Source organism: Echeneis naucrates, chromosome 9 (genome assembly GCF_900963305.1).
Source record: "Echeneis naucrates chromosome 9, fEcheNa1.1, whole genome shotgun sequence".
In the NCBI taxonomy this organism is placed as follows: domain Eukaryota; kingdom Metazoa; phylum Chordata; class Actinopteri; order Carangiformes; family Echeneidae; genus Echeneis; species Echeneis naucrates.
Genome location: NC_042519.1, coordinates 22,850,752 through 22,877,388, shown reverse-complemented (window position 1 = coordinate 22,877,388; position 26,637 = coordinate 22,850,752). Strand labels below are relative to the sequence as shown.

Sequence of the window (26,637 nt, the reverse complement as noted above, 5' to 3'; positions counted from 1 at the left end):
TTGTTGGTCCTGGTCTGAGGTCTGCTGTTGGTCCTGGTCTGTGGTCTGTTGTAGGTTCTGGTCTGTGGTCTGTTGTCGGTCCTGGTCTGAGGTCTGTTGTTGGTCCTGGTCTCTGGTCTGTTGTTGGTCCTTGTCTGTGGTTCTGGTCTGTGGTCTGTTGTTGATTCTGGTGTGTGGTCTGTTGTTGGTTCTGGTCTGAGGTCTGCTGTTGGTTCTGGTCTGAGGTCTGCTGTTGGTCCTGGTCTGAGGTCTGCTGTTGGTCCTGGTCTGTGGTCTGTTGTCGGTTCTGATCTGAGGTCTGCTGTTGGTCCTGGTCTGTGGTCTGTTGTAGGTTCTGGTCTGTGGTCTGTTGTCGGTCCTGGTCTGAGGTCTGTTGTTGGTCCTGGTCTCTGGTCTGTTGTTGGTCCTGGTCTGTGGTTCTGGTCTGTGGTCTGTTGTTGGTTCTGGTCTGTGGTCTGTTGTTGGTTCTGGTCTGAGGTCTGCTGTCGGTTCTGGTCTGTGGTCTGTTGTCGGTTCTGGTCTGTGGTCTGTTGTCGGTCCTGGTCTGAGGTCTGTTGTTGGTCCTGGTCTGTGGTTCTGTTCTGTGGTCTGTTGTTGATTCTGGTGTGTGGTCTGTTGTTGGTTCTGGTCTGTGGTCTGTTGTCGGTTCTGGTCTGAGCCTTTAGCTTTCAGGTTCCAAGTCGATCATGTGACGACAATGTGAAGATTGTATAGATTCACAATATTCAGCGTATACACAAACAGAAAGTCAAACAAGATGTTTTATTTTTTATCCCCGTTTAAAGAAAGTTGGTGAATCTATAAGTGACTTATCAGCTCAATGGTTCCATGAGCCACATAAACAGATCAGATGTTTATTCAGGGATATCTTGAAAGGATCTTGAAACCTTTCAGTCAAAAAATGTTATATTAATTCCATCTCGAATAAGATAAGGAGTTTTTGGTTGTCTTTGACGTCCTGAATAGAATCCACAAGAGCAAAAAACAATCTATCTATCACCGTAAAAAGAATATCTCGAGTGGACTACATCTGTAAACGCCCTGATAGGACCTGAGCTGATGCTACGTGTCCGCCATTTGCAAAAGGACTGCTTAATTAACTCTTGGCTGCCGGTGGTGACCCATTAAGTAGTTAGCTGGTACGGATGGTGAGTAAACACATCTGTTGGAGAGGCTTTAAAAGGATGTGCGACAGATGCAGCCATTCCCTTCTCCACGCTCCCCATTTAAATAATTCACAACGCGCTGACAATCCCTGCACCCCGGGCCACCTGCATGGAACGCCGGAGCCCGGAAACCTCCGTCTCCGTCCATCTGTCTGCCTCTGCTCCATCACAGCTACTGCCGCACAGGGCTCTGCGTTGAAGCAGCTCTAGTCAGCCGAAGAAGAATGACATTTTCATCGCACGTTCCCCTTCCCTGTTCCCCCTCTTTAACCATGTCCCTGACACATGGGGCCTCGACCTCACAGGCCTGCGATGCTGGGGGACGTATTTCGCATGCAGCCATCACACGAGCTGAGGCGGCTGCAGCTTCCTGTCCCACCGGGGCCTCTGAGCAGGCGGCTCCACATCCAGGCTTCATGTCCAGGAATCACAGTGTCCTCAGTTGGTCATCGAGCTGTGTAGGAGCACTCAAAGAGAGGCATCATCTGTGCTGACAGCTGTGGCATCAGGCTTGAAACGCTGGCATCTGCTGCTGCCCTTCTCTTCCTTCCCTTTCCCGACCCACTCCCTCCCCCGTCTCCCCCCTCCCCTGCTCTATGTGTATCCCCATTAGGAGACCCGGCATCCCCTGCTGGGATGCCGATCGAGAGGTTAAATGGCTGCGCTCTTGCAGCAGCATGTCCTCACCTGGTGTTTTCACAATGATGGTGGAGGGCGAGGAATAACTGAGCGGGGAGCCGACACCTGCTATACAAAGCAGGTACACTAGCTAATGCTAATGCCGCTCAATAATTAAACACCCCGTCCCAGGGCTGCTGCTAGCAGTGGCATTGCTCCATCTGCTTCGGTGCGGATGTGAAGATGTGTGTGATAGAAATGTCCTCCACGTGGTACAGACATGATGGAGCTGGAGGCGGAGCTTCTTTGTCCTGAAAAACTTGCAAAAATGCAAAAAACTGCAAAAAACTGTAAATGATACTTGACGGGGAATTGTGTCGTTTAAAAATCATCATAACATATTTGTGTCATCGCAATTCTAACATTTCTGAGTCAGTGTGATCATCACTTACCTCACTGGCTCCCCTTGTCTTTGACTTTACCACATCATGATGCCGGGTTGAAGGTGTTTGTCCAGATTTTTAGAGATTTTCTGCATAATATGAAACCGTACCAGCAATTATCTTGATTTATAAGAGTAATTGTTGTTGTTGTTGTTATTATTATTATTATTATTATTATTATTATTATTATTATTATTATTGTAATAGCAATAACAATGTCTTTTAGGGCACATATACAAACATCTATGGAAATATAATCTGTGGCAGTTAAAAAAATGTACCACAGGATTTAAAATCAACACTAATCTCATTCTGCATTTTCCAAACAGGATTATTACAACAGCAAAAATAATTCTTGACTTTATGTTTACTGTAATGCATTCAACAACTCGAGTAAATCAGGCAATGGGTGCAGGGATGAATCGAAGTAAATGGCTTTTTTTTGATTGGAAAACAGTTTGCGATAAATAGGAAGATGTAGTTTAAAAGAGCAGTCTCCTCGGAGTTAAGCAGCTGCTGTGCCAAAAAAGCCGTCACTCTTTCCGAACGGTGGACGTTTCAGTCTGGAAACAACGTCAGCCACGTCAGAACTTCTGCCACACAAACTTGTGCAGAGTGATGGCTCCTGGATGCCGAGCGACAGGCCACGCATATGCTCTGCTGTGAATTATTCAGCCTCCTCAATTTTCACATCTTTTAGGGAAGTTTGAAAGCCATTAGTGTCACCGTTGCCAGCCTCTCCAGATGTATTGCATCACCAAAGCTTAGTGTCACCGCAGGCCCACTTTCTGACAGATTATATCGGGCCCAGGGATGAAGTTTACTCTTTTTTCCTGGGGGGGGGGGGGGGCAACACGAGCCCAGAGATCTGCAGCCTGCTGCCATTCAACTGGTGTCCCTGGGAGCTCGTGTTGCTCTCCCTCGGCCCCCGTGACGATCCGCCCTCTCATCTCCTATTTATTCAAACATAATGGCCTTGGTGTCACTCACCGAGCTTTGACTGTGCTTAAGTTAGGTGACAGAGACTGTTGTCTTCAATAATTCACCCTCCTTTTTTTTTTTTTAAGTCATTAACTTGCCTTTTTTTTCTCCTCCCCCCTTTTTAACCCTTGAATTTTCCCCGTGACTGTCGGTTCTAGATGTTTATCATTGGTTGTCTGCCACATCTTAAGGTGATGCGACGTGCCAAAAGAAAAAGATACTGCGTTAATATTGGCAGATGTTACGATGACATACGCTGATGGACAATTTGGTTGGTTTGTCTTTCGACCCCTTGAGTTAGAAGTTACGTGGTGTGTATTTAATCCATCAAGCAGTCGACAGATCATCACACTGTGAAACCTTACCACTGGTCCTTTACTTTGATTAAAAAGGTTCGACCACAGGGGATTCATTTTCTGCTGTGTGATGAAACATTTCAACAGTAATTGTAACACAGCCGCTGTAATAGCTATTGTCATTCTTTAGGTAATGTTCCTGGAAATAAAAAGGTAAGTCTTAGAAGAGGATATATGACTTATGCCTCCGTGCAGAAGCAGATTCTGCCTACTCAACAGTAACTGGCTAAATTAGCAGTCGGTGTCTGAAGGCCAGTCGGTTGGGTGGTGCGTTAAGGATGTCCAGCTGTGTCAGGTGAAGCCGGCGAGGGGGGGGGGCAGCGTTCGTCAGTCTAACTCGCTTGGGAGCATTCCTCCTTCAAACACCGGCTCTACACCTCCAGCCTGATTAACAACCTGCCCACTGTTATCACGGATCGGGGGTGTCAACTAAATTAGCCTCTCCGCTCTCCTTTTCACCACGAGCACTTAGTTAACATGCAGGGATCTGGAACCAGATCGCTGCGCTGCAACACAAAGAGAAGCAAACTCAGAAACTCTTAGAGCTGTGATGTGTCGTGGTCATGTGACTGATTTTTTTTTTTTTTTTTTTTTGCTTTGCTGCTTCACTTCTGTGTGTTTTTCTGTCCTTTCCATCTTCACTCAGTCCACATTTCTACATCAGATACTGTATGTTTTTTATCATTACTGCTCCAAACAATGAGCAGAACCCCTGATGAGATAAAGACAGAAACTTCAGATCAGCTTGAGAACAACCAAACGTAATTTCTTTTTGTTTTCTGAGCTTCTGTCTTTGCTGGGTGACGTATGTCATTAGTTGAAGTTGTGCTGGATCTAAATATGTGGAGACTAAATTACAACTTTATAAGGAAGAACGGAAAGGTACAACTTGTTTGGCTGTAAATGTTTTGTGTGTTTGTGTGTCTTTAGGTGGTTCAGCTCTTATTACAGTCGTGTTCAGGGTTTGTTCTGTAGTGCTAAATGGTTAATGGGCTGCATTCACATCCAACACAGCCATACGCTGATGGAACAGGCATCTGGGGTAATTAAGGGCTTGGTGTCTTGCTGAAGGACACTTCAGCATTAAGTCTTGAGGTGCCTGGGGTCGAACCCCCGACCTTGTGATCAAACTACCTCCTGAACTGCAGCCTTCAAACCGAATGTCATTTGAAATTCGAAACAGCTCAAGTTAAAAGAGATTTTCTCCTCAGTGATTTGAAGAATTTGGCTAAATATGGAAAATCATCGTCCAATGTAAGTAGATGATAGTAAAATAAAACTGAAATGAAGCAATAGTAGTAAAAAAAAAAAGCTATGTGGAGGCATCAACAAGTTGAGGTGTCAAAGTGCATCTGGATTTTGAAGTTGTTTTTAAATATTTAGCGTGGGGAAATAAGGAAAGGTGCAAAGGAGTCAGTTCAGACTATTTAGAATACACTGCATAGTAATGGACACATGGTCTGGTTGCTCATCTGTTCTGAACCACAGGAGAATTGGTGGCCCAAGGCTCTGCCTCAGGCGAAATCCAAAGCAAAGAGAGCTCTCTTGTTATTATTCTGCAGCACCGGTTTTTATGCAGGCCTCCCCTGTACGCTACCACACACTCACAGCTGGCCCCTCACACACAATACCGCTCTGCATACTTCTTTCTCTCGCCTCGCTTCTCTCTGGAGTTGAAGGGAGGATTTCAGGCGTTTCACTTGTTCCATATCCTGAGTTCTCATTAAACCTGCGGTAATTGGATTGGGCGTAATAGACATATGGAAATTGCGGTGCCGTTCATCATTAGGGTTTTTAATTGCACCCATTTTTGGCCTCTGTATTCTCCCCCCCCCCCCACTTCCTCCTCTAAATAAGTCATAGGAGTTCATGAGCCTTGTTACCACCGGTCCGATTACTTCATCCACACACGCTGAGGGCCGTGCTGAGAGGATTTCCTCCCTCTCAGTTCAACCATTTAGTTTGCATCCATTGTCTTCTCATAGCGAGACTCGTTACTCTTTAAACAGGATTTCCTTCCTAAACAGTCCAATTTAGCTCTTCATTCGATCATGAGTTTTGTAAAGCCCAGCTGATATATTGTATGACCTTGGACTTTACTTCCACAGCCCCATTTAAAGGGCTTTACATTTCAATAGAAATAGAAAACTGGCCTCTTAGAATGGAATTTGAATACACATATTTAAATAAATTATGTCAAATTTGCATAAATCCAGGACACATTTTAAGGCTGACATTGACTTTTACATTTGAATGTGAAAAAGGTGTCATATTTTGGTGATTATTCCAAATACTGAAATGGTTAGAGTTAAGACAAAATCGACGGAGGCCTGAAATCTGGCCGTGCATTCACAAGCAGTTAAATTATAAGAGGTCTAACGTGTTTCCTGTGAGATGGATGTGTAATCTGGAGACTAGTCCATTAAATTCACCTGGTTAATTGATGCTGCTGTATTACAGTGACCCTGATTAAGCCTCTTCTCCCCAGGACCATGGACGTCCTCATCAGTCTAAACAACGGCAAGTCCTTCATCTCCAGCGCCTACACCATCACTGCGTCCACGTGTGTGAGTCTACACAACCACTTCAGCTGACGCCCATTTACTGAAAATGTTCTAAGTAAATGACCGTTTTAATGTTGTTATTAGGAGCGAAGGGTTAGGATTAGGCAGGATTTGGTTTCCTAAAGTGTCTAGCTGAAGTCTGATCATCTGAAAACAAAACACAGCGGTGTGAATCTGCCACATTCAGACAACATTATCATCTCAAAAGACACAGCTGTGTGTTTTTCCTCCTGCAGACCAACGGTTTGGCAGTGGCCATTGTCTTCCTGGTTCTGCTGATCCTGGTGGCGCTGGCCCTCATGTGGTGGTTCTGGCCTCTGTGCTGCACGGTGGTGAGTATCTCAGCTTAATTCGTTGGTTTAAGGTGGCTTTGCACAGACACAGCAGCATGCTCTGAGCAAAAGGCCGAGTGTCTGCATTTAAAAAAAAAAAAATGTAGAAAAGCAAAACTCGTTGCAAAAACAGACTGTGTAAAAACAGTGTGACTGTGGTTTTATAATGAAATACTAGTTGGGGAACTAGATTTGGTGCATGTGAAGTTCACGTCCACTTCAACAGCCCAGGGCCGTGAGCGTAAACTGCTGTTATCCAGCAGGCGGGGTCGGGTTCAGCTGTGTCCAAGCCGGCCACGCTCAGCAGGCCCGATATCATTCACCGGACGGGTGTTGACAGGAAGTGGTGTCGAACATCTGTCCAACCTCGTCACCTCCCGTTTGCCTCGTTCACCCATGGTGGCGTAGCAACCACACCACAGAGGAAGAACCTCAAACAGGAAGTCAAGGGCCCACATCCTGTAGTGGAGCGGCTTATGGGTTCACATTCTCAGCTGAAACTAAAACTAAATCAAACACAAATCAAGCAGAGAAATGGTGACAGATTGCACTAACAATAACAAAGTCTCTGTTTGAACAGGGCTAATATTAGGTTTACCTGGGGGCTGAAGTGATGATGCTCCAGCTTCAAATACTAAACACACAATTCCTTAACTAAAGATAATCTTCCTCAATTCGTCTATTTAATGTTCTTCGTTTTGCTTTACTAAATCAAAACAAATTAGGCAAGTTCTTGGAGTTATTGAAGTCTAGCACTAACACCAGCCATATACAGGCACACGTCTTGAATTAGAAAAACTGTTATGTTTTGTTTTCTGATTACGTCGTGAGTTCTGGAGCAATCCCCAGCTCATGCTGGGCGAAGGTCTGGCTGGTGACAGATGTTCATGAAGAGCTGAGTGGAAGGGAAAAGTTTAGGAGCAAAAGGTGCACTGCAATGAGCACTGAGGTTCAGTCTCCAACAGGCTGAGACTTCACATCTCCTTCATTCATCGGAAATTACACTTTGCAGTTTGCTAACGATGCATTCAATAATGCTGTGATTCTGACCGCCTGCAGCGAGCGCAGCTTCAGCTCTGAATACATCTGCAGCACAAGAGCCCAGTCAACTATGAGAAATCAGATTTACCACCAAACCAGTAAGAAAAAATATCCGTGTGATGGAATCCTGGAAGGACAAAATAATATCTTTTAATTTAATTCATTCATAAGAACAAATGAATATTGGAGGTTAATTCATCAGTTCCACAGATCCACATGTGACTGAGTGTTCGGCTGTCTGTTAAGGTCCAACTCGTTAATGAGGCTTTTTTTTTTGAGTTTCTGTTTGTTTGTTTTTTCATTTTGGTCCTCTAATCCATGTTGAAGTTCCTGAAAACTACTGTTGTGAACTCCTCAGCTCCTTCCGCAGCAGCAGTCTCACCCACTTAACCATTTACAAAAGTCCACAACAGATTATCGTTTGGGGCGATGAGCGAGGGGCTGCAGATGGTGCACCCCGCTCGCTCTCTTTTTTTTTTTTTTTTTTTTTTTTCCTGGCTTTTCCTTTTTGTCTGGCGGGATCTGATAAAGGCAAATTCGCCCTCCACATCCAACCGCACCTCTGTTGCTCCCCCCCCCCCACTCCCCACCACTCACGGGCGCCCCTTAAATGATAGACGTCACCTGGCATTGTGGACCTGAAGGGAGCCCATCCAGGATGAGATGGAAGCATATTTTGGAAAACCAACAAAGGCATTAAAATGTAAACCCCCTGCAGCATGTCTGGCTGTGGACGTGTTTGTCTTGGTGGAGAGAGCTGCTGTTGCCTTCCATCGAGGGACGCAGCAGAAGAGGAGGGCCATGTGTGGCTTGTTAATATTTAAACCCCCAGTCTGCCAGGTTTCAGCAGTCAGGATGAGGCCATGCACACGCACACACACACACAACCCAGCCTCTTTCCCACAATCCCTCTCTCTCTCTGCCTTTCTCCCGCATGGCTTGATGCCAGGAGAGAGGTCATACAAGCTGTGAGGGGTAATTTCTTTGTTTATGATTTGTTTGGAAATTAAACTCAGAATTGCATCGCCTTAAGTTCAAATCAGAGGATTTAGGACTGGAGATGCAGTTTCCATTAACATCGGCACTTTATCCAAATTACAAACGATTGGCTGCTAAATTGGACACACTTTTGGACACATTTTCACCTCAGTTGGTGCGTAATATGTTAATAATCTCCTGACTATTTCATGTTATTTTGTTTTAGATATTGTCAGCGTTGCTGTTTGATGCAGGACTTCCATCTTGTTCTTCTCTGGATCGTTTAAGTTCCCCAAAAACAGTTTAATTTGTCCTGAATTAAAAACACAAATCACTTTTAAATATGCTACTTGCCACTGATCCATCACGATAAGCCTCCCGAAACAGCTTGACACAATACTGTTAGAGCTTGAGGTCGGGAACGACCAGATTATCAGGTCCAAAAACGGACGGCCATATGGGGGACGGTGCCCCGAGCTGCTCCGATTGGTCTGAACCTCCCTCCTCCCTGCGTGACCGCAGTGGCGAGCTGCTTGTGGGTGGGGGGGCGATGTCACATGGCCGACGATCGTTTGGTTTAGTTTTTAATTATGCCGCCACATAGTTGATCGCTCCTCTTCACATCTGTCCATCAGGTAGCTGGGAAGAGAGCAGCAGAGCCTCCCCATTTGTATAATGCTTTATTTATCCCACAATATGTCCAGGAAATCTGCTGCTCTTAATAAAAGGAGATAATCCCGTCTACGTAAGGTGTGGCTGAAATGAAGTTAATCACCGTATGGAGAGGCTACGAATAGACCGCCACTGGATTTGCTTGCAGCCAGTTGTGTGTCAGAACACGATTAATTAACGCTAATTGATTATTTTTCATTATTCTAATGACAACAGTTTGTGGTGAATGTGATGGTATCCCCCACGCTTAACAGTGAGTGAAACAGCTGTTAGGACCTATGATATGCCATAATTACATCGCACCCCCCTCCCCACCCCATCCAACCAAAACCAATTTAGCAAATGCATAAGCAGCCATGACAGTGTAGTATCTGTCTTTGGTGACTAATGGACAGCAGGTCTGCTTTCCACTTTGCTGTGCACCTCAACTTGAGATATGTCCTCACGGTAATTATATGTACAGTATTTATAGGCCGACTCCGGAGGGGAGAATCTGGGTGGAGAAAGAAAGCAACCTTTAAGGTAACAGAATCCTCTCTTAGTGCCGCAGTGGGGAATTAAGCAACCAGAGCTTTGTGCGCCCTCATTTTCATTATTATTTAACCTCATCAGGACTCAAGGTGATCAAATCACAGCTTTAAGAAATCAGGTGGGACTGTGTGCTTGGCAGGACTGATAATCAGTTTCCTGTAGTTATTATCTGAAATTGATTTGTAATGTAGAAATTCATGACGGTAGGTGGGATTGTTGTAAATCAGTGACAGGGTCCAAACATTGGTCATGATCTGACATCTGTATTTAATATAGTCACACACGTCCAGTGGACGACTGAACTTAAAGAAAATAATATTTTAAAAGGTTTGGCGGCTATTTTTCAATCAAATCAAATCCCAATCCAGATCGGGGTCATAGACAGTCGCTGCATATATTACATGATTTAAATGTGTATGTGTGGGTGTTAATTAGTGCTTTAATTTTGGTTTAGCACTTTAGCAAGCTTTTGTATTCTGATATTTCATACTGACTGTATCACAAACCTGTTATGTTGTTGGAAAAGAAACGACACATATAAGCTCTAAAGTGCACGCGGCCCCTTAAATCTAATGATGTTTAGAAAACATAAGACAGGACCTCTGCCACAGCCCCGCTCTCTGTACTGACTATTTACCAGATGACGACTTAAAACCCCTGAAACCTCCGACCACAGAAGAATAAACTCCCATCTTTCCGCCGTGATCCCTCTCACAGATGGAGTGAGTGGCAGCGGCGTCTTCGGCAATCCTGCAGTGAAAAAGTTGGGACGTTACTGTTGCCAGGCGTCTGACTGACACCTGACAAATGCCACAGTCGGGCCACCAATCGCCCCCCCATCCTGCTTTGCGTTGCACATCTGTGGGTGGGGGGGTGGATTGGGAAGAAGGAAAAAAAAAAAAAAAAAACCTCGTCCGGGCATCTTGTCTTTGAGAGGAATCGCATTGTGGACAACCTGCTCCTCAGGTGCCATGTCATCAGTGCTGTCACGAACAGCCGCCGGGCCGGTCACTCTGCTGTGGGAGAGGCGTGTTTTCTTTTTCCTGTGTGTGTGTCTTCCACCCAGACATGGCTTGGAGCTCAGCCCGAGCCTCCTCCTCTCTATCTCATTGGAGCTAATTAACTCCTTAGGACTTTATGATTGGGGGGATTGCTTGGGAGCACTGAACCCCATCCAATTAATTAAGAGCTAAACGGGCAGCAGCGCTCGCCCCAAAGACTCCCCTGTCAACAAGTTGATTTTCAGCTTTTCTTTATTTTGCACGGGGGGCCCCTGATGTTGGTTTACAAGCAGAATCCTTGTAATCAGTAGTCAGTGGGGCGATGGGGCGCCACTCGCATTTACAAAGCATCCTGGCAGCGGTGTCTCTGCCGTGCGACAAGCTCAGGGATGTCTCTGTTTGCCTCAGTCACCTGTCATGAAGCACCTCCGTCAGACTTGTCTTGTTCATGTCTCGACAAGGTTCAAACATGTGTTGGTGTGTGTGTGTGTGTGTGTGTGTGTGTGTGTCCCGACTGACTTTGTGCTGACGCTCATTTGCTTTTTCTGTTTATCCAGGTCATCAAAGACCCGCCGCCACCTCCTCCACCGTCCCGTCCTCCACCACCTGTGAGTGCTCATGTCATGAACCACAGTGACCACAGCAGACAATTAAAGGAACATTTCCACATTTATAGGCTGATTGAATTTCTGAGAGGTCGCTGTTCTCTTTATGTTGTATTTAAAATGGCCGAGCCTTTTGTAGCAGAGACGGAAGAAGAAGAAGGAAAGAAAGTGCAGGAAGGAAATGTACATAGATAAAGAACTAGAGAAGGCACAGCAGTACGGCTGATTAAATCAAGTTTAACTAACACAGGCCTCTCTGTTTTCTTCTTTGTCCTCCGAAGGAGCCGGAGCCGCTGCCCAAGAAGAAGTGGCCGACTGTGGACGCCTCCTACTACGGAGGGAGAGGAGCTGGAGGGATCAAACGCATGGAGGTCAGGGACTGCACACACTGTTTTCAGCAGGAAGACGCACACATGAATCTGCCTGATGTGGTTGTGTAGATGTGAAATTCGTGAAGCATCAGAAATGTATTTATGGAGATACGGAGCTAAACGGGAATAAAAGAACCGGATTCCAAGACCTCAGGGATGCGTTTTCTGACTGCCGTTGTCCGGAACGTTGTCCGGAACAACCTGCTGACGTTCGGTCTTTTCTCCAGAGCCTGGAAGTTTTGTTGCGTTCCACAGGCAGTGGGAGGGAGGGTCCGGGCGGTCGGCCAGCCGAGCTGATGCGTCCGACGTGACAGGCCCTGCCATCTTGTCCTTGGCTGTCCAGGCCTGATTGGATCAAGTCATTGCCAGGATGAAAGATTGAGCGCTGCTGTCATCTTGACATATCCACCTCACCCTCTCCGCCTCCCCCCTACTTAACTCCCAAACCCCTTTGTAATCCGCCCCCCTCCGAGGGGAATCCAGGTTTAAAGGCGAGCTCCCCTCCTCCTCCTGCCCTCACTGCTACAGCCCCGAGGAAGTAGGTGGCATTGCCGGGATTTCCCAGCATCCTCAGGGAGCTCCTACCTCTCGCCTCCATCCCCACGAGTGCCAGCGAGATGCGAGTTCGGGTATCTTGCCTCTCTCGTCTTTCTGTAGCGACTTGATTCCTGCCGACAGGCCCGTCCTCACTTCTGAAGCTTCCCCTCTATGCGGATGGAGAACAAGGTGCTTGTTAAGATCAACCTGTTCTCTCCCCCACGTTTAAGACGTCACGCTGAGAAAAACAACCTCCACCTCCACCACTTGGTCGCTGCCAATATTTCAAACGCACGTTTAGCGGTCTGAGGTGACAACGTATCTTTTATTCATCGCAGCTCTCTCTTTTCTTGATGATGCGGCAGGCCAGGGATGTATCCCGGAGATGATTCTGAAAAGCTGTTCTATATTGTCACGGCTTAACCTACAGCTTGAAAACTGTGTCGCTAATTAATCACCTCTCCCCGTTCATGCGATGGTGGCTTTTTTTTTTTTCCTTTTATCTCCTTGCAACAGATGTGATGAATTCAATTAAATAGCAGGACAGCTTAACTATCATAAAGGCCTGCATTCTCACACACACACACACACACACACACACAATGACACTTTATATCACATGGAAATATGTTTCTTGATAAAAGAAAAAAGGAGCTTTTTGGGGTCGTTTTATTTTCTCATGGTTATTTACTCCATTGCCACCAGTTGTTCAGCTGCCTTGTTTCATTGTGAATTGTTCCTGTGCTGTTGATCTCCCAACACGTTTGTTTTCCTGTTCAATGACCGTTAAAGATGCTTTTTTTTTTTTTTTTTTTAAATAGATTCTGGATTGTTACTGGCCTTAAATCAAAGCCTATTTCATCTACTGATGAAAGGAAACGCCACCATAAAGATCAGTCTGAGAGTTAGTTCTACTTGGATAATTGTTTTCTGCTGCTCTGGAAGTCATTTGTCAAGTCTTAGTCCAAGAAATTTTTTTTTTTTTAGACATTTAAAGATATTCTGGATGCTCTGTGGACTGAGACCTTTTATACTTTCACTGCTTTCATCTAGAACCTAGGCCTGATTCCTACTTAGACCGTACAGCCTGCCTGTCTCTGAGATAAAGTTAATAACTGTAGTCATTATTACTGGTTGTGAAGAGAGAAAAAATAAGCCGCTCTTTGCTGTTGGTTTGTTTCATTTATTCAGGTGCGTTGGGGTGAAAAGGGCTCGACTGAGGAGGGGGCCAGGCTCGAGAAAGCCAAAAATGCCATAGTGTCCATACCCGAGGACGTGGAGGAGCCGATGATCAAACGTCCCCCACCAAAGCCCGCTCCAACCTATCACAGTGAGAACAAATGGTATACGCCCATCAAGGTGAGCGGCCCCCCTCGTACCTGCAACCAATGAATTTCTTTTTTTTTTCAGGTGAATTCGAACAAAGTAATCAAAGCTCAAAGCTGCGCTCACTCTGTGCAGTTTTGGTTGTCAACCAGCTGGTCTTTCATAAAAGCAGAGTCAGAGTGATAATGAGGCCTGCTGATACCTGATTTATTGTTTTGCTACCATCTTTTCTTGTGCTGTTCCTGAAACAAGTTCAGCTTGATGTAATGAGACTTTTATCGCCTTATCAGGGCCGTCTGGATGCTTTGTGGGCTCTGTTGCGGCGGCAGTATGACCGAGTTTCTATCATGCGTCCGACGTCTGCAGAGCAGGTAAGACAACGGTTTTTTCCACTTGACACTCCAGCGTTCCTAAGGGACGTTTTATTTCCAGAAAGGCCACGCAGCATACATCGGCGTGCATGGCTCGCCTAGGCTGTTAAGTAAACAAGGAAGTGTGTGTATGGGATACAGTAAAGGTCATTGTGTTGTGTTGGGCAGCCTGTAGGGAGTGACTCAGACTCATCATCAGTGTGACTTATTGTGTTCAAGGAAACAAACCCAAAATATCCTGCATCAGCAGTCTGCATGTACCCCTTCTTCTTTTTTTAACTGTGTAATTCTCTCGTAAACTTTAACAAAAAGCCCCAAATCTTGTGACTCGGCACAATTATACTGAAGCACGCATCATTTTGTTGCCGTATTTTATCGCAGCTGTGGTGTTACAGCGATCTGTGCACTCAGCAGGGGAAGTTTTGCTTCGTGTTGTGACCTAATCGGGCTGATCTGAGCTGCAGCTGCAACGACTCACAGAAGAGAAGCACAACAGGGAGGACCTAATATGGTCAACATCAGGACTTTTCTCAAACCCCCCCCCAAAAGGAAACGCAACGGTCTTACAAACCGGCACGCTGAAACCCGACTCCTTCTCATCGTCCTCATCGCCACTGAGTCGGAGCTAACCGGATGTTTTGATATTTTCTGAACTGCACCACCTAATGTGGATACTGAGCTGCAGCTCTAATCTGTCAGAGATTACAGTCAGATTGTGGCAAATCATTTCTGGAGCAGATCTCGGGCCCAGAGACATTTGCAGCTTCCATTTGAGGTTTAATTGCCCTTTTCTTATGATGTTACCTCTACAGAATTTATACAGCAGTAATAACTCTATCAGCTTCCGTCACACATTCATGCTGCACGCAACTCCAAACCAAAGTGAACATGCAGACAGCTAAAAGGAAAAATCTGATATATAACATGATCGAAACTTTTTCCTCTCAACACATCTGTACACATCTGCCACATGCATTTAGTTCTGGGCACCTTCATCTGCCGTTCCAACCAATTCGAGTCTTTAATCACTCAGACTTTTGGCCTGCTGTGCGCCTGACGGTCACTACTCAGGGTGTCCAGAAGATGAAGAAGATGAACCATGAATATTTGTATTTATTTGTTTGTTTGTTTCATTTATAAAGGACAACATGCAGTGAAATTAATCATTCACAAAAAATAGAAAGATGGCTGCACCAGATTTCGCAAAAGGCTGATTTCCATCTGTAGTCCGAACATTAAGAACAGTTAGTGCACAGTGCGTTATTTAAATAAATAATGCTTATTAAAAAGGCAAACGTGTCCGATGGCTCATATAAACTCTTTAGATTACTTCTTAGAAAACATTAACGTCCCAATGTGGTGTTAGAGACACTCTGCTGTTTTCAGATGGTTCTCAGCTTCTTGATTTGATCACAACTTGTCAAACTAGCACATGTGGGACTCACTCCTGCATCGAGGCTTTTCGCTTTGGATCCCATCATCTGCTAAATCACTAAATGGAGATGTATTCAACAGCAGTTACGTGTAACCCAACAAATTACACCAGACTTTCACTTGGCTAGAAGTCAGCCAGACATTTCCTGACCTACAAACAGACAATTCGCCGCTTTGTGTGTTTGTTGGTGTTAAGCAGCACTGAAAACCAACACCCAAAGTTGTGTGTCCTGTAATGTGTGATAATTCTCTGGAGGGCCAGAAAGGGCACAAGTATGTTGTGAGCTTGTTTCCCCGCCATGATCAGTTAACAGCTTATTAAATGTGCTGGTGCTGTTTGCGTTGCTTTGCGTTGTGCGTGCAGCTTTCATGAAATGACTCAAACCTGTATATTTTCCTGGCAAAGCGCTTGCTTTCATGTTGCAATGACAACTATTCCCCCGCCCAGCATCATCCCACTGGCTGCAGAATGTGGAAACATCATGGCTGCAGCTCTCACCGTGTAGAAAGGATGATAGATGTTCCCACACATGAGGTCACCTCGGCTACTCCGAGGATGGAAACCCAGTGGTGGAGCGAGCCGCCTGTGTCAAAGCACTTAGGCTGGAGGAGGAGGAGGAGGAGGAGTCCACGGCACGCTGGCTCGCCTCATTCACATTCACATCGCAGCGACAAACACCGCTTTCAAGCCTGTGATCAAGACTCCTGCGCCACCGACACGGGAGGGAATCAAACAGGATGCTATGTGTTTTTAAAGTGACGCCCTCAGTGAATGTTAAACTGCCTTATAGTTGGATTTCTTTATATTAATAATACCATTTATTATTGTAATCGTCAATAATAGTAATTGGATAACAGCAGAATGTTATTTAATGATATATTAACCTTGTACACACACAGACAGGTATAAAAAATAATAATAGTGCTAAGTGACAAAAAATGACTGATAACTGAGGAACACCAGTCCATTCAGCAGTACACAACACATTTTGTCCGCTTCACCTTGACTTTGGAAATGACAAACAATCGGATCAACTCATTTGAGGTTTCGTTAGCGGAGTGTCAGACACACGTGACGCTGTTCTCTACGGAAACTTGGCTGCGGCTGTAAAAATCAAAGCGAACTGTGCAGACACATTCCCACCTCTGACTGGTTCATCTGCCATCTTGTTTTCTTTTATCCTTTCTATCTTTTCACAACGACCGTTGTTTCTTCCACTTCTTGATATCTGAGCATTTGGACCTCTGTTGATAAAGTTGTCGGTCTTCTGTCTTCATGTGTGCGTTTTTAGGGCTGTGCAGGGCTGGTTGGTCGGGTAGGGCGTCGGCGGTGGGAGAAGGTGGGACGGGGATCGGCCTTTGATGGCGGACAGGAAACCTCCAGGGTCATTAATTTTTCTGAGCGTTGCAGCCATAGGGTTACAAGGACTTGTACAGGTGTAAGGAAGCAGGTTGTGGCAGACATCTGTTCAGCGCGGGGACCGGGCGTCCGTGCTCGCCCTCCTTCCCCGCTCTCAGCAGTCTCCTTTCCTGACCCCTCCCTCAGTGCCGCCGCCCGGAGCCAGACTGCTGGATTGTCAGCAGATGCAAAAGAGAGACAGAAAATGAGAGCGAAACAGTTTTTTCTTTTCTTTTTTCTTTTTTTTTTTTTTTTTGTGGTCTCACATTTAGCGCCTGAGGGCCTTCAACACCAAAGGTAGAGCGGGGGTGGACACAGCTGCAGTGCCGAACTTGCCCCAGGCACAAATAAAGAGATCTAATGTGGTTTGACTGTGTTGTCGGTGAGACCGGGGAGCCGGGGAGGCACTTCAGAGCCAACTTAGCACAGCAACATCTGCCGCCAAGTTTTTCCGGGGATCGACTGGGGACAGCAGGTAGAGGAAGGTGGCATGGGGGGGTTGGCCTTAATCTGATGCTCACTAAGGCACTTTTTGAAGAGGTGGCAGTTTGAGTGTGTGTGTTTTTTGCACAAATCTTTTTTCCTCATGTGCCCCCCCCCTCCACCTTCACACTCTCAGGTATTGTTTTCTAAAAGCAGCTGTCCGCAAAATGTCCAAGCAAGGTGCACAATGAATGATGCATCACTATACAATAACCCCCCCCCACCCCCCCGAGTCCTACAGAAAACACACACACACTGCAGTAGAGTGGGCAAAGGCCCAGAACGGGGAACAGACGTTTGAGTTGTGCATGTGTGTGTGTGAGTGCGTTTGGATTTCCATTTGTTGCTCACCAGGGGGACGTGTGGGCTGAGTGTACTGCTGCGTGCGTGGAGGTTAATGATATCATCTGACAGACCTGTAGATTGTTACTGGACCATATTTGCTACCAACCTCGTAAAAGACATTTTTATCAATTACTGCCCCACCCCCCTTGAAATTTTCAGATTAAAAGCACTAATGAAGTGAAAGCTGCTGATCTCAGGAGGGAAAAGATGAGACTTCTCTGTATCCGTCCACCATCCTGCGTGACGTCATGGTATTAATTAAAAGCCTGTCGGCTGAAGGAAAGTTTATCCAGGACTTATTTACACATACACGATCCTTTTGCGCAAGTGAGAGCATCATTACAGGGAAAGAATGTAAATCTCTGGACTGAACTCTATAAACAACCAGCAGAAACTGCTGCAGGACTCTGAAACAAGAAGTCCATTTATTAATTAGACAATAAATGGAAAATTCTGCTTGCTGTTTACAGGCACCAAAATATAGTAATGTCCTTATTTTGCCGCATTTTTAGAGTAAACCATTCTTGTAATATCAGAGCCGACAAAGGGAGGGATTTTGGAGGTTTTTCCCATTTTAAGTGTCTGAGAAACCGCAGAGACGGTGAACTGCAGCAGCTTCTTCCTTCTTCCTCGGCCCTTTTATCATCCCTCCACCCTGCCAGCGCTCCGTGCCCCGGCTGTGACAGCATCTTAATTTAACAGCCGTCGGTCATGTCGTAGACTGCGCCGTGGGAGCGTTTAATTAAGTGACTGTGAGCAGAGGGACTCCGCAGAACTGCTCTGGAAGAGTCCCCTCAGATGGAGGGAGGAGGAGAGGGAAGGGTGGAAATTAAAATAAAAAAAAAAGAGAGAGAGAGAGAGACTAGAGGACAAAGCTGGCATAAGCTGAGAGCCACTGAGGCCATAGGTGACAGTCTGCTTTGCTGCCGTAGCCTGGCGTGGAGGTCACAGGAAGACGTTCTCCCTCCTCAGCAGCCCGCCGCGGTCTGGGGGCTCCATTAGGATGCTGCGGGGTGATTGTTTGCTTGGAAATGGAGCCAAGGGAAACATTAGCCTGTCTATTTGCTTTTTCAGTTTCAATATTTGACTGGCGTGAAGGTGCTGCATGCAACATCAGTAATCGCCGCGTTGATTTTTTTTTTTTTTTAACACGCAAGTCTAATTAGTGCAAACAAAGAGGACTGGCAGCCCAACCCTGGCCTCTGTGAGGCACTGGATCACTTTAGTTTCTTTTCTTTTCTAAGGGAGGGGTGAGCTTCTCTCAGTAGCAGATGGTGGACAAGTGAACGACTAAATTCCCACGTTTATAATTTTCCTCAAAGAGAAACTATGATCTAAACATCATCGTTGTAATGAGGAGCCAGTTGGGTTTCGGGGGGGGAGAAGTACCAAAAGCCATTGAACATATGTATTTTACATCAGTCTGTGTTTTTGCTGCAGTGTTCAGTGAGGTGACAGCGTTTGGAAGTCATTAGTTAGTAGAACTGTTTGGTTTAACTCTCGGGCTTTGTTTCCGTGACGAAGACAAAAGGTCCCGTAGATTACAGCTGATTTTATTCTGAAGTTTTGATGCCCTAGAAATCAATATTTGTGGTTTTTAAGAGCCAAATACCATTTCAGTGTTTAAATCTCAGGTTAGTGAGCCAATCAGAAGAGAGAATGGAGAGAATCTGAATCCTGTCTCCTGATTGGCTGACATAGAGCCAAGAACACCAAATGGAGGTCTACATTTAGACCGGACCTTTTTAATAGCAGCGTATTATTGATCTGTCGATGTGTATGAACAGATCGGAGCACTGATTACAGTATCACCAGCAGTGGAGCAGATCTCCTCAGTGAGAATATAAACACCATAAGATCAGCATGTACCGGCAGGCTGGTCACGTGGAAATAATCCAGGAGAGGAAATGGCTGCCTCAGAGGAAACAAAGCTTTGCATCACTCCATCTTAGTATGTAGAGCAAAGCAAACATTCGCTTGGTAAAAAAAGAAAAAATACATTCATCTTTATAATGCCACACTGAATATAGTGAGAACATCTTTCTGAGGCTAAATAGAAGCCGTCAAACTGTATTGTTCAGTGCTAAAATAAATGCCAGAGAAGAGCCAAAGGATGACACATCCTTGAAGGTTTGTCGGCGTCGCAGAAGGCCCACGTTCTGCTCCCTCCACAGCCGTTGGAAAGAATAATTTGGTACCTAAACGTCTGATAAGACAATATGCTAATAGGGTACTAATGTATGCCTAAAGAAAGAGTTGACAGCAGCACTAATGCAGAATAAACACGGGGTGATACATGCGAGAGGACATCAGTCAGGATGTTTACCATTGCACAGATAAATACCTCGCTGAAACAAACTGCAACACTTAATTTCACAATAAAAGGCTTTAATCGAAAGTAAACAACCTGGCAAATGGCATTAAGCTGAAATGAACCCCCAGATCAGAGAGCATGAGATTTCCTAATTAACGGGGGTAATTGGAATTAAACCCAAGCGTCACAAATAATAAAGCGTTGTGAGAAGAGACGAGGATTCACAGGCAAAAAAAAAAAAAAAAAAAACAAAGCTCCAAAATAACGATCAAACGTTACTCATGCTTGACATTTAACCTGCCGTATTTAGGCGAGGAATTTATTCAGTGGCTGTTTGTTTGTTATAATCAGGAAATGATGTTTCACTCTTAAACCTCAGCGCGTTGTCATAGTCCTGTTTCTGCAGAGGCCTTTCTGTCGCTACTAATGCAAACTTTTCTCCCGTTTCTGGCTATTTGCTGCGGATAGAAAATGCACGTTTCCCAGCTGTCCCGTGTCATTTAGCTGGGTTTGATGCAGCTAAGACTCAGAAGTCAGAGGTGAACATCCCTCTCAGCAAACTGTAAATTCAGTAGAAACAAAAGGATCGGTTTTCCTCCTCACACCTTCTGACTTTGCTCAGAGCGGCAGCAGCGGCGGTGGGCTGAGCGGTTAGCAGCGAGCCCTGGGCCTCATTAGTCCTATCAGCGGACGGCCTTGTTAGCCCTAACAAGTAGCCAGCTGACAGCTCCATTCAGGCCCCCCCCCTCACAACTCCACACAAGAGAAGTGACAGCTTTAACTATGGCAGAAAGCGCCGCTGATTTACGAGTGGCGCCCATGCTCTCTTAACCAGATTAGTTCTTTTTACATTAACAGAGGAAAAGTAGGGCAGATGTCTGTATGACTGGTTGTAAATTTGATAATGACCGCCATGCTAATCCTCCTCCCTCCCTCCTCCTCCTCTCTCTTCCCCCCCATCCATGTGCACGGAAAAGTCCGGACTGGGATCTGGTTGGTAACAGGATCATCACTGAGGTGTGTGTGTGTGTGTGTGTGTGTTTTTCTCAGACCAGGGAAAACAAAGCTAATTGTTGTGGGTGGCGGCTGGTTGGGGGAGTAAAGTGAAACAATGAGGAAACAATTAGCAACACGGGTTTCTCAGAATTTAATTTTTGATTTGTGTTTCAACACTTGAAAACTGCTGGAACAACGAAATTGATTCTTCACTGTATAAATATAAATTTTTTTTATCAAAAGGTTTAAACTAGATTTTAAAAAGCAGCCAACCTGTCCCAGTTTTCGTACACATTTGTTAATCCGTCATCCAACCTTTCTTATATCTGTATTTTCTGTCCTGAGTGTGCCTCTTTTGTGTTTCACTCTCTTCAGACAAAGGTGTTGTTTGAGATGTGTGTTTATTCCCAATGACAAAAACAAATCCAGCTGTTGTTGGAGGAGTTGAGCTCCCTTCAGATTTAATGTTCAGATTCGGACTTAATCTCATTTTGCAGAGAAATCCACTTTATGTACTTTTGTCTTCAGTGTTGTTGTTTTTTGGGGTCTGCCTGCCCCCCCGCTCTTTCTTTACCCCCCCATGTTGGAGGTTTCCTCTCCATTAGCTGATGGGTGGTGTTGTATTTGGGTGGCTGGGGCTGGTACCTGCACCCACTGCCCTCCTCGACTGCCTGATACGATCTGACCTGATGTCCTGCCGGTGCCATTTCTGCTTTGTTTTGTTTCTCTTCTATGTTTTTTTTTTTTTAACCCACCCCCTCCTCCCTCCCCAGAATCCCTCAGACTGGTCAGGGCGGCGGCGGCGGTGTCACTGTGCGTCGAGCCTTTTCTTCATCACCTATTAAAATCTAAGCCCCGTGGTTTGGCGAGGACCGCTGGCTTTAATTAAATTACATTATTGTTAACGTCAGCTTTGCTGGGGCCGAGTATGTCGCGTGCACTTTGCCCCCCCCTATATGTCTGTCAGGAGGTGAGCTGAGGAGGAGGAGGGTAGAGGATCACACATACATGCAGTAATGTATTCTAATGTCTCCCCTCCTTTCCTTCCATTGATTTGAATTTTTAAAACGATGTCGTGTTATGCAGCGAATATGTTCACAGTGAATATTCAATTAGCCTGCTCGTATTTTGTATACATAAATGTAATGGTGCGACAGCGCCGGCTAATGTGTAGTGAAGGGCCCTCGCAAAAGAAGCTGCATGTAACACGATCGGCCATGAAATGTTTGCGTTTGAGAACAGACGTCCGTTATGAATAAACAACTGAAGCTCAGATGGGAACCTCGTACAGGATGAACACATATATATAACAAAAATATATTTTCTTATCCTCAAACTTTGCCGTCATCGATGGTGACGTCTCTGTCCACATATCACCACTTTTATTTTCACCAAAAAATATAAACCAATTATCCTCCAGAAAGCACCCTGAGCGTCTCGCTTCCGCTGTGAATGGAGCAGCCAAGTGTCACTAATGTGACTCTATTCACTGCTTTGCAGGCCACAAAAACACAAACAGACACACACACACACACCACCTCCTCCTGCCTCTCTCCCCACCAGTGTCCTGTTGCTCCATTAAAGCGGGTTGCTGGTCAGACCCCTGCAGGTCAGTCACAGTTTAAACACAGAGCAGCCCAGCGCCTCGCTGGTACCACATTATGTATGCGCAGCTTCATCGTCTCACCCCGACCGTCCAGTTTCTCCTGATTTTGGACATTTGAATTCTTCAGTTTTGTGTGAAAATGTCCCAGAACAGGACGCAGGAGGGAAACTGATGGAAGCCCTGAAAAAGAAGGACAATACTGGACAATAAAACAAGCAGCTGCAAGCTCACAATGACACAGTCACACCGATGCACTGAGCTCAGTTTGAATCTGAAGTTGAGATGTGACGTCACAGAAATTATATAGTTTTCTGATTCTATATTTGTATGATCATCCACCCTGCATCATTTTATTTACTAAAATGAGAAGGATAAATATATATGAGACTGTAAATGTTCACATTAGGGCTTAAACAGGGGCTTAAAAAAAGATTCAATGATTATCAAAAGTGTTGCAGATGAATTTCGTGTCAGTCAGCTCGTTGATGAATGAGGTGAAACATGTAACAGTATCACAGCTCCGGACTGTGGAGAAGCCCGGCCCACATTGATCAGGTCTGGTTTGAAAATATTTCATTCTTTGGGCCGTCGGCTCGTCTCCGCTGTTCTTCACCGTGATCTAACGAGCAGAGCACAGGAACAGTAGCTGCTACCTACTGGCTAATTGGGCTGAAATCAAAAAGATCAGAGCAGATCCTCCACAGCTTCGACTGCTCGCAGACATCATAAATGCTGACTTGACATTATCGTTATATTTCTTGGACACCCCAAGATGCTAATTGTTTCTAAACTTTTGGCCTCTAGTGACCATTTAAGTGAATTAGCGACGTCCCCGTCAGCGGCTGAGAAAGGGTCACTCCTCATCCAATTACTGGCTCCACCTCGTTAACTCCTTCAGCGCCACGGCCTTTTTTTACATGAACTTAATTACACTAATGAGCTTAAGCATGAGCTCTTCCATCCCAAACTGTGTGCTCAACAGTAATTTCAAGACGTCTCAATTTGCGTTGAAGCTAATTAATTAATTAATTAATTTACGTGACCTCGAATGGGCGGAGAGCGAGCCCCCTCCCAGACCTGGTTTGGGCTCATCTCAGTTGGCAGCAGGTGTGAATATTTAATGTTTTATATATCATTTGAACATCCTGAGCTCAAAACTGAACATTTATCCAGAGCAACCAGTGCGACTTCTCTCTTTCTGCTTTGTGATCTAAACAGATGTCTTCTTCGAGGACGCCTCTCAGTGTTTTGTTTTTCGCCGTCCTTCCTGAGGTTGAATCCTTCCAAAAACCTCCCCATGAATAAATCACAGCGTTTCATAATTGATTGAGAGAAAAGATTCAGATGTGGCGATAGCTGGCAAAACGGCGCGGCGGCTAATTGAAAACCATCTTGAAGGGCTTCCAGATGTTGTTGTCGTCCTCTCTCTTTTTTTGTCCCACCTCATGAAATATCCACATCATTTCTCTCTTTTTTTAAAAGCTTGTCCGACAGTAAAGTGAAGCTGAAGTTTGAGTGGCTGATTTTTGTCGCTGCGCCTCAGGAAGACAATTTTACCGCCTATTTTATCAATATGCCATTTATCATTATAATAGATGTATCTGGTGTTAATGACGATAGTTTATAAAACAGATTATTAACCTTAATGACAGTGTGATCTTTTACAATTGATAGGTTGTCTCACCTTCAATTATATTGAGTAATGATGATACAGATTTAATTAATACTTAAGTGCTGTAACGGCGTTTCTCATGGCCATACAGCAGCTCTCCAGGACTGCTTCAGCAGGTTTTCCTTTAATGTTTGTTTGTTTATTTCACATTAGTCTGGAAGCCACAAGAGAAAGATGAATTAAACCTTCATCAGATGAAATATTTAATTCATCTTAAAGCTGCTGAACTCCTAGAAAGCTGGTGTGTCGTAACAAAACATGAAAAAAAGAAAAGAATCTGTGTGCCTGCGTCGTCCCTTTGCTTCTCGGCGGCCCGTCTGTCTATGTATCTGTGTCTCAGAGCGAAAGCGGCGTTCAGTCACAGTTTGGGAGCACAGATGCACATTCAGTCCTGTGTTCTCTGCAGTCTTAATAGTGTTAACCCGTCAGCTGTCCCCCAAACTGAGGACACAAGCATCTCCAGTGTTTTCACCACTAAGCCGGATTTTCACTCTTTCTCGCCGAGCAAGTAGCCAACACGATTTCCACTGAAAGTCATCGTCCTCCTCCTCCTCTTTCTCTTCGACAAAAGCTCTGAGAAAACACTTTTTTTAAGGCGCTCCAGATGTTTTTGTTTTCCCTCTTTACTTAATAAATGAGCTTTAAGTAACAGAAAATAAAATGTTTGAGTTGACCAAGTTGTTTGTCAGAGGAGGTTTTTGAAATCTGGCTTTTATTTTGAAGTAAATTTTGGGGGGGGGCATTTATTTGACAGTGTAGAGGAGGGACAGGAAATAGAAAGGGAATGTGTCCTAACTCTCCAGCTACCGGTTTTCCCGATTTGGTTTCTGTTTTATTTCAGGTTGTGTGTCGGCCTGTTGTGCGTATATATGGCCACGTTACAAGCTTGAATTGTTTTTGAGTGCGAATTAAAACAGTGTTTTCAGCACTGAATATCAAAAATGCCCAAAACTTGGCGTCGGCCGCCAACTGATCAGATTTTATTGCTTCTTCTTCGAACAGATTTAAATCAAAACGTTTTAAACAGGTTTATCTCTACGTTTGTGTCGAGCTGCTTCTGCCTCATTTGAAAACAAAAGTGTTTGTCCGTATGTCTCAAACGTGTATTTAGAGAAATGTCAGTTTGGCGTATAGCTCATCTCTTTTGTTATTGTCTCATTGGTGTGTCTCTCATGATGCCATCTCGCTCATAAATGCATTTTCTAGTTTTTCTAATTTGACGTTTCTTGGCTGTTTTGCTCAACAAAACTTTTTCCTTTCCCTCATCTGGTTTCTTCCATGCTGTCGACGCCCCCCCCCATGCACGTCTCTTTCTCCCTTCCCTCTCTCTCTCTCACGGCCTTTGTCTGCCGCCTCGCCGTGTGACTTTGTCCTCCTCTGCGTCTTTCACACTCCCTCTCCGTCTCCATCGCTCTCTGTCCGTTCACATCGGGACGAGGGAGCGCCGGGCGCCTCTGACAGTGCTCCTAATTAAGACGTAAAACTGTGGGCAGCAGGTTTCTGAAGGTTACACTGTCTATACCGCAGGAAGTGATAAAGAATGGAGTCACTGATGACATGTGACGTTTTCACCGGGGATGATGCAAACCGCTGCTAATGAAGCCGGGGCTGGGGAGGAGAGAGCGGAGGGGACAGGGGGCCTCTGTGTGTGTCGCATGCATGTGTGTGCGTGCATGTGTGTGTGTGTGTAATATTTGCATGTGTGTATGTGCAGCATTTGCTCCAGAGGCCTTTTGGGATTTCAGGGCAGAATATCTGAGTCAATTAGACAGATCGAGTACGTGAGACTTGCTGCCCTGCACTTACACTGATAAGTCTGTTTTCTCGTGCAGCGTCTCTGACCGTCCTGCTGTCGACTGCTCACATGATGTAAGATCACCCCAATGGCCAGATGATTAGTATTCAAAGTTCATCACTGGGAACAAATCAGATTCAACACTATTCTTTATTATTGAAATCCTTCCCTTTTAAGTACATTTGTCCAAAAGAATTCACCAAGTTCCAATCATTTTAACAACTGAAAAAAAAAAAAACAGAGTTATAACCAGAAAGTTTTTCTATAAATATTAAGAGGATTGAGTGGAAATCCCATTAAAGGGTTTTGTTGTCTGAGCTGAACGGCAGCCTGTCGTGTCACTGGGCTGGAAAGTGTCGTGTTGAAGGTTTGTGTTTTGTTGGAGCAGTTCAGAGACATTTAATTCTGCTTCCCGTTCCGGCAGAGAAACATTCAGATATCAGACATAGCTGTGACACACTTTACCTGCTGAGGTTCATCAGGATTGTTTCAAAAAGATAAAGATAAACCTGAGCACTGACTCCGACACCGCCTCAGCGTCACCATAAACCGATGAAGCCCAAGTCGAGCTGTGAAGGAGGAATGAAAGGGAAGAGCTAACGTGGAAAACACGACAGCTGGCAATTAGCTTTAGCCTTCATTCCGCAAAACTTTGAGACTTGTGCTGCACCGTCACCCGTCGTTCTTCAGGAAAACAATG

General features: G+C 45.1%; 1 protein-coding gene across 1 annotated transcript in view; it reads left to right on the top strand.

Moving 5' to 3' along the window:
* The window catches only part of antxr2a (ANTXR cell adhesion molecule 2a), a 59,127-nt gene that overhangs the window by 19,076 nt on the left and 13,414 nt on the right, over nucleotides 1-26,637 (top strand). The window contains exons 11-16 of the mRNA XM_029511460.1: nucleotides 6,053-6,131; nucleotides 6,365-6,460; nucleotides 11,241-11,291; nucleotides 11,570-11,659; nucleotides 13,388-13,555; nucleotides 13,813-13,893. Coding sequence (XP_029367320.1) covers nucleotides 6,053-6,131; nucleotides 6,365-6,460; nucleotides 11,241-11,291; nucleotides 11,570-11,659; nucleotides 13,388-13,555; nucleotides 13,813-13,893 — 565 coding nt within the window. The remainder of the gene's footprint in view (nucleotides 1-6,052; nucleotides 6,132-6,364; nucleotides 6,461-11,240; nucleotides 11,292-11,569; nucleotides 11,660-13,387; nucleotides 13,556-13,812; nucleotides 13,894-26,637) is intronic.